The sequence below is a fragment of the Ambystoma mexicanum genome, chromosome 4q, assembly GCF_040938575.1.
Source record: "Ambystoma mexicanum isolate Mex_15411 chromosome 4q, UKY_AmexF1_1, whole genome shotgun sequence".
In the NCBI taxonomy this organism is placed as follows: Eukaryota; Metazoa; Chordata; class Amphibia; order Caudata; family Ambystomatidae; genus Ambystoma; species Ambystoma mexicanum.
In genome coordinates, this window is record NC_090928.1 from 1,212,303,508 (window position 1) to 1,212,324,326 (window position 20,819).

The 20,819-nt window shown below is 46.7% G+C and overlaps 1 protein-coding gene across 6 annotated transcripts in view; it reads right to left on the reverse strand.

The window, feature by feature from the left end:
* Positions 1 to 20,819, reverse strand: part of RNF8 (ring finger protein 8) — a 780,077-nt gene that overhangs the window by 701,157 nt on the left and 58,101 nt on the right. For all 6 annotated transcript variants that reach the window (XM_069608764.1, XM_069608767.1, XM_069608766.1 and 3 more), the window contains exons 2-3: positions 18,937 to 19,065; positions 9,320 to 10,093 (exon numbers count right to left, since the gene is read on the reverse strand). In XM_069608764.1, coding sequence (XP_069464865.1) covers positions 9,320 to 10,093; positions 18,937 to 19,065 — 903 coding nt within the window. The remainder of the gene's footprint in view (positions 1 to 9,319; positions 10,094 to 18,936; positions 19,066 to 20,819) is intronic.

Here is a 20,819-nt window from a genome sequence, read left to right on the forward strand (position 1 = left end):
ATAAGACAACAAAAACTGAGCAAATGCATTTGCATATATTAGGTGTACTTGTGTGAGAGAAAACTGCTACGAACTGAGAGATGAGGAGCCCGCTATGACAGGACTTCAACTATGGACTGTGACTGAGCCGGGAACGGCAGCAACTGGAAAACACAGGAAGGGAGCTGATAACTAATTAAAGTTACTCAAGGAATGAATGGAATTATCTGTGGACAAGGTATATTGAGCGGTGACAGGGAACGGAGGTACGCGGCGAGCGTTCAGTCTGAACTAAGACAAATGACGCGAAGCGTGAGCCTCCTGAGGGGCGGGGCTTAAATAGCTGGCACATGAAAACAACTAGACCCGCTAACTAACTGACCAGAGGCGCCACCTAGCGGCCATTAAAGAAACTCAACCAACCATTAATATGGGGAGTTAGAATCAATAACTAGCTAGGGCAAATAAATTCCCTATGAACCTGCAACTCTTAGGACAAGTATGGGAAAATAAACTAACCTGTGGTCATGACACCATCTGTCCGAAGTGATCCCTTCCCATGCATGGGTGAAGATGGAAATGTGCCTCCCTACTGGGGATGCATGGGAAGGGACCCGGTGCGGAACATCACTGCTGTTCATTGGAAGGCGTAGCGCCTCTACCTGGGCTGGCTCTCCCCCTACCGCGGCCCCTCTTTTTCCCTCTGGAGAAACCTTGGGTAGCCGGTTGGTTGCCGCCCCACGAGGTTCCTTGGTTCTGATAGTAATTAGACCCTCTCTGGGAGGTTTGGGCGCGAAAGCGACGAAAATGATTTCCCCGCTGGTTTGAGGGTTTGTTAGTTTGCCAAAGGACTTTAATGGGTCATATTCGTCCTTGGCCATTTTTAGCGCTTCCTCCACTACTTTCCCAAACAGGACGTTTAGTTCTACCGGCATGTCTAGGAGGGTGGCTTGGGTCTCGGGTTTAAACCCTGACTGTCTTAGCCAAGCTTGTCGTTCAATTACTGTGCTTTCTGCTATCAGCCTCCCTGCATTGTCTGCTGCATCGAAGTTAGCCTTGAGAACATCCGGACACTGACCTTCCTTCCGACACAATCTGGGCCAACTGGTTCTTTAGAGGTTCTGGTGCGGAGGCAATGAGGGCAGCTACCTGTTCCCATTTGTGGCGGCTGTAGCTTGCTAGCAGAGTGGTGGTATTGGCAATGCGTGCTTGGTATGCCGACGTGGATGCCACCTTCCTACCTACAGCATATATTCTCTTGCTCCCTTTGTCCGGGGAAGCTTCCGAAAATGCTATTGGTGTTCCCGCTCTCTTTCTGGTGGAAGTAACCACTAATGAGTCTGGTTTTAGCTGACCCCCTTATGTACAGTGGATCGGAGGGAGCGGCCCTGAATAATATTTCTACTCGTGGGTTAACTGCCCGAGTAAGATCAGGGGTCACCAGAGAAGGATCGATTCTGCGTTGAATAGATTTTAGTATGGGGATAGTCTGGGCAATGGATCTTTTATCCCCTAAAATTTGCTCTGCAAAATATCTCTTCTTGGTCACGCTATGTCAATTTGGAAATGGGCTGCCGCCTTGGCTAAAACTTCATTAAGCAAAGGCTATTGTCAACAGGTGAGTCATTCACAGGGTGGTCCTTGGGAATAGGGGAGTCGACGCTATAGGCCTCTGCCTCGTCTTCCTCCTCCTCTTCCTGGTCCTCATCATCTCCATAGTAATCGACCCCAGTCTGGTCGTCTAGCTTTTGTACTTCCGAATCCGCACCATACTGCTGGTAAGGTTCAACACTGAAAGGGTCTGAAATCAGCCCCTGAACTGGAGTCTCAGTACGGAATCTCTTAGTAGGAGGTTGAGTCTCTTTGGATCCCGAAGGGGAAAAGGTAGCAAGAGTACTCCGATAGCTATGGAAGTAATTTGGGTCTTTTTTGTAGAAATCTACAAAAAAGGACATTCTCCTCATTACTCTGTCAATGTCCTCAGAGTTCCATTCTTTGGAACTGGGAATAACCCTTTCCTGCTGTGGTTCCTCATCCCTGCCCATATCGTGAGGAGTGGGAGGGACAATTTTTGGCCTAGTGACAGGGTCAGGGGCCTTGGTCCTTTCCTAAAGATTTGGGGAGCTTGCGTTTCTCCTTCTGAACTTGGTGTTTAGAGGCTCTTATGTTGTTTGTCCCCTTTCCCACGTGTAGAGAAAAGTTTTCCTGACCCCTTGGACTTTCCTGAATCTTTCGACGCTTGGCGTCGAGAATCGGAGGAGGGATCATGTGATTCGAGAATCTTGGAAGAGGGGCGTTGAATCTCGGAAGCAGATGTCGAACGAACAACTGGAGTAGCCGAACGTGCTGCCTGGGGGTAGAGGTCGGATTAGTCTTCTGACGACCATACCTCCGTGACTTTAGGTAATGTGGCACTCTTAGCAATCGTGGACAGTTGCTGTGTGTCATGGGGCGACTGTGACCTGGAACGTCCAGGACACACCGAATCGGCGGACCGCTCTCTCTGTGCCTTCTTATGCCGATCACTCGACACACGTGTCAAATCTCGGTTGGGGTTAGTATATTTGGTGGAAGAGGTGTGGGTAGCGCTCTTGCCGCCGGGTGTTGTGCCCCTAACTGACCCGCCAGTCAGTCCTCCGAGGTCGGGGACTTGCGCTTGGGTGCCTGTTGACACCCCTGTGCCCTCGCCGTCCGATACGGCAGCGTTACTGCCATCGCTGAAGGAACCCACTGCGTCCATGGCCTTGCGTTGCCTGGCGTAGTGGGCCAAACGCTTGGTTGAGCGGTCCTTAAGTGTCTTGGCTTTGAAGAGCTTACAAGCTCTACAATTTGCCTCGGGGTGGTCCCTTGGAAGGCACAGGTTACAGGTATTAGGTTTGTCTACCCTGGGGAACTTACGGTTGCACTTCGGGCAGAATTACATTTACCAAACTCCTAAAGCCAGTCGTGACTCAACTCAGGGAGAAAGTTGTCAAACTCATTATATACTTGGACATCATTCTCATGGCTCAATCCCAAGCCCTAGAACAGCAATGTTAGGGAGAATTCTCTTCAAAGGCCAATTTCCCTTACCTATAGAGCCACCCATGCAGACCGAATTAGCTGTGAAAACGTTATCTCTGGTGCTCGCGCTCGTAGAATCCCTTGAATTCAAAGGAAATATGTTGTGTGAGCACCGGATAATCAAAAAAAGGACCAGACGCGAGTAAGGCTCCCTCTGGTGGCTGCGGGGGTTACCGCGCCATGGAAATGCTCTGCGCAGCCTCCCCTTTCCTCACAGAATGTTGAATTATGTGAGAGGAGGTGCGCGCAGGCGCTTGAAAGAAAAACGATCACTTGATCTTCCTCTTCCTCTGCAAGAGTCTTCTTCCCTTGAGCTGGTGGGGCCAACCAGTTCTCCAATCGCTTTCCAGAACCTTCCTTGATCAAATCGCCAGTGCCCTGCACTCGGAGACCGGATAGCCAGGCACCCGTCCACCAGGACCGCGATTTAAAGGAGCGCACCTTTAATTCGTTTTGGCAGCACCGCGGCTGGTTTCATCCCTGGGCAGTGCAGAAACTCGAACCTTCCTCCACGATGAGAGCCTCTCTTCCTCTGCTGGATCTCCCGAACTGCCAGGAACTACCGCCACCGCAGGAGCCTCTTACATTGTTCCGCCAGGTCTCCCGTTTAGTTGGGTATCTCTAAAGGTGTTTTAAATCCTTTACTTACCTTCTGGGCTGGCCGTCTTTTCGTCTAACATTATCTTTCTACGTCCTGCAACCGCCTTTTCAATCGTTTAACAAAGACTTGACTGCAGCTACTAGAACATTTTTCACCTAGGCACTTTGCCTTGTACCACTGACTGGCACAGGCCTATTGACTTTGGCTAAATCTGTTACAACTGCCTTCTCCAGATTGTTTCTCATCAAGAAATGTGTTGGTGCACCTGAACTCTTATAACCACCTTTCCATCCCCCTTATATATTGCTGAAGTGCCATTTTGCTTGGTTTTCACTAAAGTATTGCTGATGCTAAAGTACTGCCTTGCTTAACTTGTTCACAATCCAACTGGGAAGTGTTGCTGGTGTGTTTAAGAGGCTAAACCTGTATAACTTGTTCTTTCCCTCCCTCTGAAGAAATTGTTAGAGTGCCATTTCTGCTTAGTTTACACTGTGCCGTTTTGCTCAGTTTTCACTCTCGCTCAAACTTGTCTACAATTTAATTAGGGAGCTGTGTATACTTTTCCTGACTGTTTTAACTTACCTTAGTAATAGTGATGTGTGTGTGAACATCAGAGTGTGTAAAATAAATATATATATTCTTTTTGATACAAAGTTTTAGTCAGTGTTTCCTTGTTCCATAGTATTGTAGTCCTATTGTGTAAACCCTGAATACTGCTCATTTCCCTCTTGAGTTAAGTCTGACTGCTTAGCCACAGCTACCAACTAAATATTTGTGGTAGAGACTGATACCAAAGGGGATTTCTTGCATATACCTGTAGTCTTAATCTTCTGTAGTGTTCCCTAAGGGAACTGCACAGGATTCTGCCTAACAAGCAACAAGCCCAGCTCGCCATAGATCCTTTACATAGCCTCGGTTTTCTCATCAACTGGGAGAAATCGGTTCTCTGCCCCTCGAGGAACCTAGAATTTCTAGGGTTCATAGTGGATACGTAGAGCTCGCAACACCGCCTGCCAACTCCCAAGATACACTCCACGCGTCATGAAATTCGCAGGCTTTTACTGAGGAAGGTCATCTCCCTCGGTGAGTAAGCAAGAGTAATAGGTCTATTGTCCTCTTCCATTCAAGCAATATGTCCCTGCCCACTTCACTACCGGGAATTAAGACTAAAAGGCCAACATCTGAGGCGCAGCCTTTCCTACTCAACGTCTAACTCTCTCGCCTCAGGCAAGGACAAAGCTGGTCTGGTGGCTCCCTCACATGGACGCTTGGAACAGCAGAGCGATCTTCGGGTCCACCCCGGACATAGTTATAGAGACGGACGCCATCCGCACAGGTTGGGGAGCAAGATGTGGCTCAGTCGCCACGGGGGAACTTGGTCACCTCGGGAACTGGAAATGCACATAAGCTGCCTTAGAGATCCTAGCGGGCTCTTTCGCTGTGTAATCGTTTGCCAGCGAGTTGTTGTATTTTACTGAAAATGGACAAAATTTCAGCAGTGAGATGCATCATCTGGGTGGCACCAGATCAAGACCCCTAGCAGAACTAGCCAAGGATTTTTGGCAGTTCTACCTGGAACACCAAATCTCTGTCGCAGCGGAATATCTCCCAGGGCTCAGGAACGTAGTCGCAGACTGGCATTCCAGCCATTCCATCGACTACATCGATTGGAGGCTCAACAGAGAGATCTTCATCCGTTTCCAACGGGTATGGGGCCCCATGTCCAGTGATCTGCTTGCCTCTCCCCTCAACCCCCAATTCCCAGAGTTTTACAGCTGGAGACCGGATCCAGTGCCCGCAGCGACGGATGTTCTGCAGCAGTGAACCGGGAGAATACTTTACGCCCCCCCCCCCCCACCCTTCACCATGATAGCGAGGACCCTGGTGAAGGCCGGTCGGGAACAGACTGAGCTTGTCCTCATAGCCCCGGTCTGGACATCTCAGACCTGGTATCCGGTTCTTCTGGAACTTTCCTCGGATTCTCCAATCCTTCTACCCCAATCTCCAGATTTGCTAAGGGGACCGACGGGTCAACGCCACCCCTTCTCCTGAGCGGGTCGTTAACCCTGGAGGTCTGGGGAATTTCAGGACAAGATGGAGGGTCCCAGGCATCTCGCACAAAGCTGTCAGTCTCATCCAGGAGAGCTAGGCCCCCGCTACCTACAAGAGGTACTCTAACTCTTGGAATGCCTGAACACGCTGGTGTTTGGACCGAGGGTTCCATCCAGTTTCAGCACCTGTAGAGGACATTTTGAACTTCCTAGCCTCATTAGTAGAGCGAGGTCTTGCTTACTGGACAGTTAACGCTTACTGCTCCGCAATTTCAGATGTCCATGATCTTGTGCAGGGTTTCCCAGCAGGAGAGCATCACCTAGTATGCAGGCTACTTAAGGATATCCGCCTCCGTCCCCGAGACAAACTATGGGACGTTAACAAGGCGCTCAATCTTTTCCTCTCCTGGCCTCATAATGAGGAACTATCTCGCACAGCCCTTTCCGGCAAGCTCACTACTCTACTATGCTTAGTCTCCTGCAGAAGAGTCTCCGATGTCAGAGCTCTTGACTTGGCAGGCAGGACCTTTTCTCCAGATTGCATAGTCTTCCACATATCCAGAAGGACCAAATGCAACTTGAGAGTAATATCTTATCCCGCCTTTAGAGAACAGCCAAAGCTATGTCTGGTTAAGTGCTTAAAGGCCTACGAAGAGGTGACAGTGCCCATTAGGATCAACCCTAACGGACAACTATTGATAGCGCTTCGCAAGCCACGTAGGGCAGTTTCTGCCCAGACATTGGCACGCTGAGTGCGCTGGACTCTCTCACAAGTATGAATCAATACAAATCTCTTCAGCGCTCACTCAGAGAGAGGCGCCATGGCTTCTAAATCCTTTCAGGTTGGAGTCGGTTTAGAGCAAACCGGTAGAGCAACCTGCATCCGTAGTTGTAAGGAAGCTTTAAACCAGCATAATGTGAGCCTTCGGTCTTGACATAGAATGAAGATTTTCCAGAATAACTTAAGAAAGTATTAATTCTATTAAAGACACAGAGGTGAGCATTATCCCACCCGACTAGAGAAATAAACAGTGCATAACACGCTAGCGTACAGTTGTTCAATATCATTTGCAAAAGGACTTAGCCCTAGTGAACAAAATCTACAGCATTGTTCAGGCATGGATGGCAACCCAGGGCCTATGCCTGAACGATGATAAAATCAAGCTACTTATCCTAGGCACTGCTTCCCTCATTAATAAACTAAATACAAACTACTCCTCCATCATCGATGAGAACTGTATACAAGTAGCCAAAGAAGTAAAAACGTTAGGTATTTACCTTGACTCCACCTTATCATTCTCCAAACAAGTAAATTCCCTAGCCTCATCAACCGCTTACACATGTAAACTAATCAGAGCAGGAAAACAATTCTTATCTCAGCACAGTTGTCTAACATTAGCCAGAGCCCTAATCATCTCCAAACTAGACTACTGCAACGAATTGTACATAGGAGCTACTAAATCCACCACCAACAAAATTCAGATACAGCAAAACAATGCCCTCCGAGCAGCATTGAACATTTCCAAGAGAGAACACATCTCAGAAACAAGAAGGAAACACAAATGGCTTTCCACCCACGAGAAAATCAGACTCAAAACTGCATCCCTCACAAACAAATCACTTTATAATAAAGCCCCACAATGCTTAAAGGACAGATTCACCAGAACACACTCCACTAGACAAACTAGACTAGCCAACACCAACCGCCTCCAAGTACCCCGATGCAAACTCGCCACCATAGGCGGAGCTAGCTTCCCACTCAAAGCTGCTCAATTTTGGAATGAACTACCTATTACTGCGAGGCTAGAACAATCTTTCAACAAATTCAGGCAAAATGTGATCAACTGGTTGACGACAATAAATGTTAAATGAATGCATGAATTTGTTCTTACCTGTCTGTTACCTGCCACATGTCTTACTCGCCTGTAAACCTATAACTATTGTAACCTGTAACCGTGCTCTAAGCTGTACATCTTCTTACCTTCTGCGCCCTTATACCCTAGGGTCTGGTGCGCATAATAAATACTAAACAAACAAACAAACAAATGGGTGAATTTGTTGCATCACATGCTATGTAAGGTTGCATAATAACATACCGATTTCTCTCCCGCCCACACACGATGAATAGGGTTATTATATTCATCAAGTAACTCTTGCTTTCTGTTCCCTCTTCTTCCGACAAGCCCGCCTGACCTGTCCTGGGTATCCGCAGCATTACAACCTCAGCCATGTCTGTTCTTCTTCCTGTTTTTCCATGGTTCGCAGCCTCGAAAGAGGAAGTGATGCACTGTTGGCTCCTATTTGGAGAGACAGTCTACTGTTTATTGGAGGATTGTTGTCACGTGTCTGTGACCTGTTATGAACTTGGCCAAGCCCTCTGGGAAACAGAGTTCCTTTTCTTCAGTGACTTTTGTTATGAACTGGAGGTTCTTCCTCACATGCTTAATGTGATTTCATGGGATATTCTTCTGCACCCTTGTTCATGTATATGCAATGCCATCAGTTTGGGCGCATAAAATACTTGCTGCTGAGCTGTTCTCTTTTATGTTAATAAAGAAAGAGAAGCATCATTACATCAGCAAAATGGAAGCCATAGCTGCATTGAAAATAATTGGGAAAGCTCAAAACACAGGGTTGAAGCCCGATACACTGACTTTTCTGAGAGATGCAAAACAGGCCTGGCAGCATGACCAGCCCTACCAAGGACACTGGGGAAGAGGGCTCGAGTCAGCTCAAAAGGTACAGCACCTGCAAGGAAAAAAGGCTAAAATCTGTCATATATGCCAGAAGAGAACATTATTTTTACAGTCCCTGAACACGTGACATGGAGCTGGGGAACAAAGCCCATTCAGACAGATAAGGTTGTTACCATCAAACTGAAGACAGAAGATGAAAAAATGCAATACAATTTTAGGATGGAGACTGGAGTGTCCTTGCTCAAGGTTGGGAAGTCAGACAGGTGAAACAGTGGGAAGCAGGCGGTGCTCTGAGCTCACCTTCCCCACCCATCATTTTTGGTCACATGCTGGTAAACTTCCTAAACCGACTTGCACTGACCTGGGGGGTGGTGCCAGGTGGAGCTACCAGATCTAGCCAGACCAAACAAATGATCTGTCCCCTATAGACTCCAATTATGCCTCTACTGTTCACCCAAGTATCATTTGGTTGCAAGGTCATTGCAGCTTAAAGACTTGCTGCCTGTCTTTAATAAGCTACGAGTACATTTGGAGCTATGGAATTTGTGTGCGTATCCCTGCTTGGAATAATAAAGCAGCAGCAACTTGGTCACATTTCTGGACTCCTCCATATCTGGGCATGAAGGGATTTCCCTCATGCCCATCTCTGTTTTTCGAACGGCAATTTAATAGCTTAAGCTCAACACGTGTGGCCTCATGGACATGGAGGGTGTGCATCATAGCTCCGATACACCAGTCGGATCGACTAAGCCCTTCATCCCTCCCAATCCTGCCAGGTGATAAATGGAGTACAATATTGTGGATAACAAATTATGGTAATGAGTAACCTCAGTTACCAAGCACTGTTGGATTCTCAGTCATAATGGCACAACATAAAACACCACATTATCATAAGGCCACTTTCATAAGTCTGCTCTTAGGCCGCCTACCTCCAGCTGCTGCTCCTCCTCATAGAAGGTCTTCTCCAGCTGCTTCACCCTCTGCAGCTGCTGCTCCTGCTCGGTGCGAAGCTGGTCATGAAGCTCCTGCAGCTCTCGCTCCATTTCACAGACCTCCTTCTGAGCACGCTTCTTGTTCTGCTGCTTTACACTGAGCACAGCGGTTTGCTTCTCCTGGACCCGCACCTTCAGCTTCCTAATCTCCTGCATAGTCTCACGCACCTTGGTCAGCTGTACAGTGCTGCGAGAGGCCATGGAGACAGTGTTTTTTTTCCCTTTGTCACGCAATGCAGATTTCGGATCAGCTTGAGCAGCAAACTCCCCATCGCTCTCAAATGCCTGGGTACTGCAGTATGGCTGCGATGAGTCCTGAGTACTAGGTCCTGGAGCAGACAGCCTAGACCCAATAGTTTCTGTGGGCTGTTTAGATAACTCTGCTCTCTGTGAAGGCACACTTTGTTCTTCTCCTTGCCAAGACAGACGGAGTGCTTTTGACTTGGAGCTTGAAGAGCTATCAGCGCCAGTGGCATCCATTTCATGAGCACTATATTTACGTTTAGTTCTCGGACCCTTCATTTTACCTTTCAGCTGTTCAGTTAAAAAGGGTTCGACTTTTTCTCGCTCTTGGTGGATTAATTCATACTCGTATTCGGCTCTTTCACCATCTTCCAAGGGCACTCCCAACTGTATCTGATCCCCTTCACAGATCTGATGAGATTTGGAAGGTTCCACTCGCTCTTTATTCAAATACACACCATTGAGACTCTGAAAGGAAAACCGGAACAATCATTAGTTTGCACCAACGAGGAAGATACAGAAATCACATTCAACATACAACATTAATGCATGGGAAGCCCTATTGGACTGCATGGAGTTTTGGTTCTATGCAATACATGTACTTGTTAAGACTGCAAAATGAAGTATGGGCTTGGTGTCCAAGCATTTTGTCTATAGGAAAAAGATCAGGATCCATATTTATGTCCTTTGAACGGGAGATTCACTTCCATGCCCCCCACACCCCTTTCTAACATCTGCTCAGCCAGCCCTTGGATCGCACTTGCCCCATTGTAGCTCCCCAGGTTTGCCTTCTTAATTTGCCTGATCCAGTTTACTGCTCAGTTTTGATGGGTTCCTCCTAGCCAATGGAGATGGCCCTAGCTACTGGTGGGTGATAAGTTGGCAAACAGTCTTAAAGCAGAGCAGAGTTTGGTTCAAAACGTGGCTTGCAATTTCTCAGCTCACAAAGCAATTGGCACAATGTTCCGTCACTACAGAGCCTAGCCCGTTTTTGCGAAATCAGCAACAAACGGTAATGGCCTCCTGGAAGTGCTCACATAACGCATCCTGCCACTTGAGTGCCCTGCCTGCTTTATGAACAATATTTTTGTGAGGTCTACAACAGCATATAATGCACTATTAGATTGTGTTTTTAAGCTTGCACTGTTATGTAAACAATATCATTAAGTTGCCGGTTTTAAACAGGAATACAGACAGGACATACTATTTCCCATCGTGATGAATGCGTAAACAACTGAAACGTAGAAGGAAATGCAAGTCACTCCTAGCTCTCCAAATGGGCAATCATGATATGATGGGTTATTTATAACGCGCTTAATACCCTGAGGTTTCTAAGCGCGGACCCGGGGATCGAGCCTGTCGCCTTGTTTCCAAGTCACGCACGTTGCCGCTGAGCTATCTTGCCGATCATGCTGGAGGGCCACTGGCTGAGCAAAGTAACAATGGAAACACAGAAAAAAAGGAATGGATTTCCATTTGAAGCTGTTTAAATGGCCAGAGAGACAGGTTAGCAGCAGTTCTATCTTGCACATTTTTACTTCCTTAATCTGGAGCTGTTTTTTACTCCAAGACAATTGGTGCCATACAAATGTACTGATGTGATATTACAACTGTGTCCGCCATTTGGGATGCCTATACCTTCTCTCATTAGGCTTTTATTTTGTTTAACTGCATGAAATTATACATTTTAATTAACACATCAATCACCTTGATTGCATTCTGGAATTTACCAGCCTCGATCAGTGGCATACTGTGAGCAAACACCAATTCATTCATTTTGTTATTATTACTATGCATCACTTCGAGAACTGGGCTGGAAAGCTTCCTCATTGCATTACTATATTTGCAGCCATGCAGTATGTAGGGGTAGAAATGTCCAGTTGCAGGTTTCTATTCTAGCCAGGCATTCAAAGTCACTCACCCCATTAATTCTCCACACGCACCAAACATTTCTTACTCTAAGAGTAAGTGGGTAATGCACATTTTGAAGTTTGTAGAATTTACTCTGAAGTGTGCCAATAACCTTACACTCCCACATCCCCATCTTGAAATAAGATCTGATGAACACTGTATATACTGTTGGCTCCGCTGAGAGCTCCTGCTCACAAGCTGATGTTCCATAACCAGGTTCTATGTTTAACCCCTGATAGAAACTATTTTGACCTCTGCAGCAGTGCATTTAAAAGATGATTGAGGCGGTCTTAATGTGGGGGAAACTTATCAGTGTCCCACTACAGGAACTTTCAGTGTGGATTGTGAATAAAGGTGAACAAAATAGCAGTAGCAACATGGTCTTTTAAATGGCACATCATATATGTGGATGAGCACAGCTAAAGTGAAAATAGATATGTATAAATACAGATGGAAATTTCGTAAAAATAAAAGCTAATAAATACAATGCACGCTAATCAACGTTTCTGCTTTCATGTCCCCTATAAGAACTGTGATGAAAGAGCAACAGTGAATTCCACAATTGAAACCGATCGCAAAGGAAGAGTGCACACTTGAATTAACTACCCTCTGGCTCCCCTTAGTCCAGCAACTTCCCAAGAGTTTGCTCTAGGGTAAGTTAGAATGTCTAGTGCTATTACCGGTACTCCCATTTAAAGTCTGGTTCCACTCCGTCTGATAGAGTACAGTCTACCGATCGCCAGTTGTGTGTGTTAATATACTTAAAGACGGGCAACAGAGCTCCAACAACTCTACTGCCCCTGCCCTCTAGCTATGCCAATTTAAATTTCAATTGTAAAGATCTTCAGAGCACAGTGACCCAAGATACGCTACCATGGAATACGCATTCCAGAGTGCAGCATCACAAGTGTGATAGTATGCAGATGCTAGAATGCATGCAAGAACCAAAAGGGGAACATAACATAGCATGTCACCTGCCCTTTGGGCTTGACCATTTACAAAATAGAGAAGAAAGCTGCAAGCTATCTCACTATTGGCCGTTCACCTGCCTATGACTGAATCTTCTCACCCTGGCAAACTCTCATGAACAGGTCCGAAACTACATTTCCCTCCCCTGCAAACTGTGCATTATTTTGATCCTACAACCATGGCCCACAACATGGTATTGCTTGTACAATTGCTGCGATAACAGCTTTATTAGTGTACTGATAGAAGCAGAGAAAGGCAAAGCCCACACTTTGCAACCAACTGTCCAATTGGTAGGTGCACAAAATCCTACCTACCAAACATTCTCCTACCACAGTGTCCCCAAACGTGTCTCTGCATGTATCATTAGTCACACTTAGAAAACGCACAGTTTCTTTGTTAAAAAAGATGATTCGAGTGAGCACGTGTCTCTAGCTTGGCTTTCAAGCATATGTGAGTGCACTGTGTCGTGCTAAAAACACATGTTGGGCCACATAAAGAGTGGGCCATGTGTCTGCTGCTTTCTAGATGAAAATAACTGGAATCTTTAATGGGTTTTCTCTGTCAGGCAGGTGCAGAAGTGTTTAAAAAAAGAAGAAAAAGGATATTCTTCGGTGAATCTTTCTCGATTCTTTCATAAAGGTGGGACCCTCGGGGTTAATTGGTTTGGGGATCCATGGTCCAAATGCACTGACTCTGGGTGATCTTATTGTCCTCTAGGTCAGGTCATTTCATAGCCGACCGGTTTCTGTGGTAAGGGGTAGTTAAACCACATTCATCAGGGCTGAAATTGTGGGCATGTGGGCGAGTGCCCTCTTTGTTACTATTGCAGCGTTGTCTGCATTAATACGGTTCCTCTACCTGTAAGGATGACAGGAAGGGGAAGGGGGAAGAGAAAACAGGGGAAATTCCCAATTTCCAACCTGAAGTGTGGATATAGTATAACACACTGCACATGTAGTATAAGAAAGGAAGGGGGATCTTACCCTATCCATGTAGATAGTCGTTTTTGCACAGAGGGGTGAGGCGGCCTGAGACCTAGGGGCCAAATACAATATTTAATACAGTTGTACTTGTGCATGGTCACAATAGCTACAGCAAACACTAATGTTATAACATTCTAAATAGCCAGAAGTTGCAGTTACATCACTGCGGGAGTTGCCGCGCAATCGCGTACCAGCTCCCGTTTACAAATACACCTCGCAGACTGGATCTGATCTTGCGGTCTCGTCCGCGTGCTCATCTAAGTCAAGCGAGGGCTGTCTCCTGCTAGTCGGGGACAGCGCCGGCTACATCTGCAGGGGCTTACCTGCTGGTCGTGTCTGGTGGGTCTGGCGGGCCGTGCGCAAGGAGTTAAACGCTGCGGCTCGCCAGTCCCTAGTGTTTATGGTTGTCATGGCGCCGTTCGGCATCACGTGTGCATTCCCCAAAATGGCCGACCCGAAAGGGGCCACGGTCCTCCATTTTGGGGTCAGGCCAAATTGCAAGTGTGCAAGGCCACCATGTACAGAACCGATGCCCGTCTATGATACCAGATGTTAGAGTACTTGCAGGCCGTGTCTCATCATGGTACGTTAGTAACACCGTCTGGCATGAACTCGTGATGATCAGTTCGACATCATATTCCACCGGGTAGGGTGGTCAGGATCGTGCGGGACTGTTCTGATTGCATCTCGTGCTGGGGAACATGTACAAAAAGTCTTGTTCCCAGGTGCTCTCCTCCTTCATAGTGTGGCCAGGGATTGCCAACTGGTGGGTTCGTTAAGACCAGTCTTGTCCGTCTTGAGGCAGAAGATCCAAAGCTGTTCTCTTTTGAAGAGGAGGTCATGTATGTTGCCACCCCTTGTAGGTACTTTATTTTCTCAATAATAGACTATGTGAAATCTGTTGGATTGTGATGCTGTTCAAGGAAGTGTGCCACCATTGGGGCAGTGGTTTTTGAAGTTCGTATGCATGACCGGTGTTCAGCGAGGCGTGTTCTGATAGGTCTCGTGGTCATGCCCACGTATCGTTTAATGCAAGGACAAGTAATGATGTAAATAACGTTACAACTACTACAGTTGGTAAGGTTCTTTTGTGTCCATGGAAGTGCCATCCAATGTCTATGCTGGTTGATCTTGTGGTGCTGGAGCATGCACTACATGACCCACATGGTGTGTGGCCAGTTGCTGGATTCTGGCCCCACAGGGTTTTGAGTCTTGGTTCAGTAGCCTTGTATGAGTGCACCAGGGAGTCTCTCAGGTTTTTTCGTCTTTTGATGGCAAATCTAGGGGTGTCCAGGCATGAGTTTCCGATGTTCAGTATGGGCCAGAGTTTTAAAACCTCCTTCTTGATTTTGTTGGTCAATGGTGAGAAGCTCAACACAGCTGTGATTTGGTTAGCTGATTCCCTCTGCTTGACATGATGTTCTAGGGTTTAGTTTAGTTTATTCATTTGTATTGCGCACCAGACCCGAGGGTATGAGGGCGCAAGAGCAACAAGGTTATTCGCAGCTTGGTTACATGTTACAATGCAGTACAGTAAATACAATGGTTTTATGGATACAATGCAGTAAATACAGTGGATAATAGATGATTGAAGCAGTCATGAAAAAGGCAAAAGTTTACGGATTTACAAACATACATATTTACAGGTAGGTAGCAGTGAGGTGGAATGAATGGAATTAGCGGTCATTGTTCTTTATCCAATGTATGTAGTTACGTCTAAAGTGTGCGTAGGTTTGGGGTGTTCTTAGAGAAGGTGGTAGGGAGTTCTAGTGTTGTGCTGCTTTCACCTGGAAGCTGTTGCCACCCATTTTGGTGAGTTTGAATCTGGGAACTGTGAGAAGATTAGCGTTGGAGGTTCTAGTAGGTCTGTTGGAGGTGTGTTTACTTATTCTATCGACTAAGTAGCGGGGGGCAGTGTTGTTGAGGCATTTGTGTGTTAGTGAGGCTACTTTGGGAAGGATTTTATCTGTTGTGTTGAGCCAGTTATGGGCTCTCCTAATGTTGGAGATGTGTTCTCTCTTGGGGATGCGGAGCGCTGCTCTGAGAGCGTTGTTTTGTTGCGTCTGTATTTTGTTAGTTACTTGTTTGCTAGCTCCTACGTAGAGGGCATTGCAATAGTTCAGTTTGATAATACAAGGGCTCTGGCTAGAGTAATGCAGCTCTGGGTGGATAAGAAGGGTTTGGCTGCTCTTATAAGCTTACATGTGTAGGCTGTGGAGGATGCCATAGAGCTAACCTGTTTATGGAAGGAGAGGGAGGAGTCCATGTATATTCCTAAGGTTTTCACTTCCTTAGCTACTTTGATCGTGTTCCCATCTACAATGAAGCTCATGTAGTTGTGGTCCAATTTGGTTAGGTTTGCGGTGGAACCAAGTATAATGAGTTCAGTCTGGTCATCATTCAGGCATACACTGCGAGATGCCATCCATGCCTGGATGATGAGGTACACCATGTTCACCAAGGCCAAATCATGGTTGTAATCTCCCGTCAGCGGGATGAGGATCTGGGTATCATCGGCATAATTAGTGTAGGTGATACCCAGACCACCTAGATCATCAAACAGGGGCTTTGTGACACATTGTACAGTGTAGGGGAGACGCATGAGCCCTGGGGGACTCCGCATGTGATGGGGATGAGGTCGGCGGCAGCTGTGGTGGAGAAGACACATGGATCTGTTGCTGAGGAATGACTCGATCCAGCCGATGGCTTCTTGGGAAAAGTGGGCAGCTGAATCCCATAAGATTTTGTGATCAACTAGATCAAATGCCGTGGAGAGGTCAAGGAGAAGCAGTAAAGCAGTTTTCCCGTGGTTTAGTGTCAATTTGAGCCTTCAGGTCGATAAGGGCTGTTTCTGTCCCGTGTTGGGGTCTGAAGCCTGATTGTCGGATACCAAGGAGATGGTTTAGTTCAAGGTATTTTTGGATTTGTTGGTAGGCTGTCTTGTCTAATATCTTGAGCAGGAAGGGGACGGTGGTAATAGGTCTGTAGTTGGTGAGAATGGAGGGGTCCAGAGAAGGCTTTTTGATAAGGGGGGAGTACCCAGGACTCTTTGAGGTTGCTGAGGACGGTGCCTGAGGAGGAGGCGGCGTTGATGAGTCTTGTGATGAATGGCGAGAGGTCTCTTGTCGCATCTTTAATAATTTGTGGGGGGCAAAGGTCGCCCTGACAGTTAGATGGTTTTAGGCCGAGAATGATTTTTTCCACTTCGAGAGTGGAGACTTTGGAGAAGCTAAAGCGGGAGGGGTTGGGCAGAGGGTGTTGGGGCGTGGTAGTGGGGTTGGTTGGTTTGGCTAAGGAGTCTTTCTTATTTTTGATTTTAGTTTGAAGGCTTGTGACTTTGTTGTTGAGGGCATTTTGGACACTGGTTACCTCTCTAGGGATATTCATGGCTCTTCTGCGAGCTTGTTTCACTAGACGTTTTGTATAGACCCTCCATCTTAATCTTATTGAGAAAATAAAAGTACCTACAAGGGGTGGCAACATACATGACAACCTCTTCAAAAGGGAACAGCTTTGGATCTTCCGCCTCAAGACGGACAAGCCTGGCCTTAATGAACCCACCAGTTGGCAAACCCTGGCCACACTATGAAGAAGGAGAGCACCTAGGAACAAGACTTTTTGTACATGTTCCCCAGCACGAGATGCAATCAGAACAGTCCCGCACGATCCTGACTACCCTACCCGGTGGAATATGATGTCGGACTGATATTCACGAGTTCATGCCAGACGGTGTTACTAACGTACCATGATGAGACACGGCCTGTAAGTACTCGAACATCTGGTATCATAGACGGGCACCGGTTCTGTACATGGTGGCCTTGCACACTTGCAATTTGGCCTGACCCCAAAATGGAGGACCGTGGCCCCTTTCAGGTCGGCCATTTTGGGGAATGCACACGTGATGCCGAACGGCGCCATGACAACAATAAACACTAGGGACTGGCGAGCCGCAGCGTTGAGAACTCCTCACGCACGGCCCGCCAGACACGAGTAGCAGGTAAGCCCCTGCAGATGTAGCCAGCGCTGTCCCTGACTAGCGGGAGACAGCCCTCGCTTGACTTAGATGAGCACGCGGACGGGACTGCAAAATCAGATCCCGTCCGCGAGGTGTATTTGTAAACGGGAGCTGGTACGCCATTGCGCGGCCACTCCGGCAGTGTTGTAACTGCAACTTCTGGTTATTTAGAAAGTTATAACATTAGTGTTTGCTGTAGCTATTGTGACCATGCACAAGTACAACTGTATTAAATATTGTATTTGGCCCCTAGGTCTCAGGCCGCCTCACCCCTCCGTGCAAAAACTACAATCTACATGGATAGGGTAAGATCCCCCTTCCTTTCTTATACTACATGTGCAGTGTGTTATACTATATCCACACTTCAGGTTGGAAATTGGGAATTTCCCCCGTTTTCTCTTCCCCGTCCCCTCCTGTCATCCTTACAGGTAGAGGAACCGTATTAATGCAGACAACGCTGCAATAGTAACGAAGAGGGCACTCACCCACATGCCCACAATTTAAGCCCTGATGAATGTGGTTTAACTACCCCTTACCACAGAAACCGGTCGGCTATGAAATGACCTGACCTAGAGGACAATAAGATCACCCAGTCAGTGCATTTGGACAATGGATCCCCAAATTAATTAATCCCGAGGGTCCCACCTTTATGAAAGAATTGAGAAAGATTAGCCGAAGAATATCCTTTTTTCTTCTTTTTTAACACTTCTGCACCTGCCTGACAGAGAAAACCCATTAAAGATTCCAGTTATTTTCATCTAGAAAGCAGCAGACACATGGCCCACTCTTTATGTGGACCAACATGTGTTTTTAGCACGACACAGTGCACTCACATATGCTTGAAAGCCAAGCTAGAGACACGTGCTCACTCGAATCATCTTTTTTAACAAAGAAACTTTGCGTTTCCCAAGTGTGACTATTGAATTGGGCAACCCACAGTAGGCAATCCCAAAACGGTCATTGTTGTTATATATATAGTTCTGCATGCATCATGCCATCCTCCCACAACCAACATCAGTTACAATCTTACCTCCCCCACCCTTCTGACTAATTGCTCTACAACTTAACACACACCATCTGCCTACAACCCATCCCAAAATAAATTGTAGAGTACTTTGTTTTAAGAGAAGCGAGTTCACAAACAGTACTGTATTCGGCAAAGAATTGGGTGCCTTTTACAAACACCCACTAGGAACTCCCCATTTCCACTGTATGTGGTCACATTTCAGCACCAGTACAAGAAGATAGACTTTCACCTGCTAAATTGCATTACAAAGGACAGCAATTCTCCTCTGATAAATACCCTGTACATAAACCAGCCCCAACCAACCTTTGGGCGAGAGGGTGTTCTAGCCATGTCCACAATCCATACACAACCAGAGTATGAAAGAGGTGCCCTTAATGACCTATTGTGGGAAAGTCAGTGCACTTACCTTGTTATCCGTGATGGTCCACTGGCCCGATTCATTCTGACGTAAAAAACAGTGTGTTCGAGAGATCATGAGGGGGCATCTTTTAGATACCAGCTGGTAGGTGAGCCCTAATCCCCGTCCGATGGTAACCTAGAAGAGAACACACACAACTGTAAACGCCCATAGCAGCTACCCTAACTAGTGTTCACAAGAGACAGTCTGGTAGTACTGGCCAACAAAGTGCAAACCTAGTCAACCATTCAGTGAAAAAAACTAAAACTATTCAAAATTCCATTCACCAATGTTTTCCTGATTCAATGCTTTTGTATTGAAATTCTACGCCCTATTGCACGTAATGCCACTATTAGGGTGCTGCAAAGCTTTGGGGAGAAGGAGGGGGGGGGGGGGGGGGAATCAGACATTACTTAAGAGCCAGACAGAAGTGGCAGTGAACACTCAAAAAGGCAGATCCCAAGAAAAGTAAAACCTGCGAAAGCAAGAGAGGTTAAAAATACACTATGAAAAACAGGCAACTAACAGGAAAGGGGGATTTGTGAGGAGTGGGAAAGAAATGGGCCAAAAGGGAAGCTTCAGAGTATCCTAAACAGTTAAAACACGCGTTTGTTGGAAAATGGAGAAAGAACACAAGCCATATTGAAGCAAAACACCCTGCTGAAAGGCCAGGAACATTTTAATTTGCACGCTTGGAGGACCGAGTCAACTTGGGGCCTTTCCCGCCTCTAGGAAAGTTGGATCTGGGTTTTTGCATTTGCTGTTGCGTTTAAAAACTAGGCTTTTCCCCCTCTTTCTAGGAAAATCGAATCAGGGTGTTTTGGATTGCAGCATTGCTCTGTGCTGCATTTCTTCTCCCCCTCTGCCCTCTGCTCTCCCTTTACTCCTATGGTGCCCTCGGTCTCACCCATCTTCTCCAACTGCTTTTCTATCACCTATTCTTCTCACGAAATCTGGAAGGAAGAAATTCAAGCAGGGCCTCCTTGTCTCCAAGCCAGGCCCTCCCATCATCGTTGATACCTACATCAGTGCCTCCTCCAGACAGACCCTCACCAACATCCTCTATGTCGTTCCCTCTCCCGACCTATGGTTGCAGTTCCTCCTCCTGCAGTTCCTCCTCCTCCTCCTCCTCCTCTGATAGCTCAAGTGATGGGTAGGGTCCGCAGCTGCTGACTATGAGAAGACTTTCATAGTCCTATTGCTTAAGAATGATTCTATCCAGATTATTGCCTCTTTGGAGAAATGCACCGCTGAGTCAAGGTGGTTACATAAAACCTTGTGGTTGACAAGGTCAAATGCAGCTGAGAGGTCAAGTAGGAACAGTAAAGCTGCTTTTTCCTTGTCCCTCAGATCATCAATTTGAGCCGTAAGGTCAATTAGTGCCGTTTCCGTTCCATGTTGTGGCCGGAAGCCAGATTGGCAAACTCCTAAAAGGTGGTTAAGTTTCAGGTACTTCTGAATCTGTATATAGGCAACCTTGTCTAGACTTGAGGAGGAATGGCACTGTGGTGATGGGCCGGTACTTAGTCGGTCTAGAGTCTGTTTCTTAAGGAGTGGGAGAACCCAAGACTCTTTAAGGTTGCTTGGAATGGTACCCGTTTTAAATGAGGCATTGATGAGCTTCGAGATGAAGGGTGCCAAATCTCTCGCCACATCCTTAATAAGTTGGGCAGGGCATTGGTCACCTTGGCAGTGTGAAGGTTTAAGGGACAGTATGACTTTCTCAACCTCGAGGATGGATATTTTGGAGAAACTAAAGCGGGTTGTAGGATTGTGAGAGGGCATTGAGGCGTTGTTGGGTATGGTTGATGTAGTTAAGGAAGCTTTTTTTGTTGCAAGTTTGTCCTGAAGGGTGGTGACTTTATAAGCTAGAGCAAGCTGAATATTAGAGC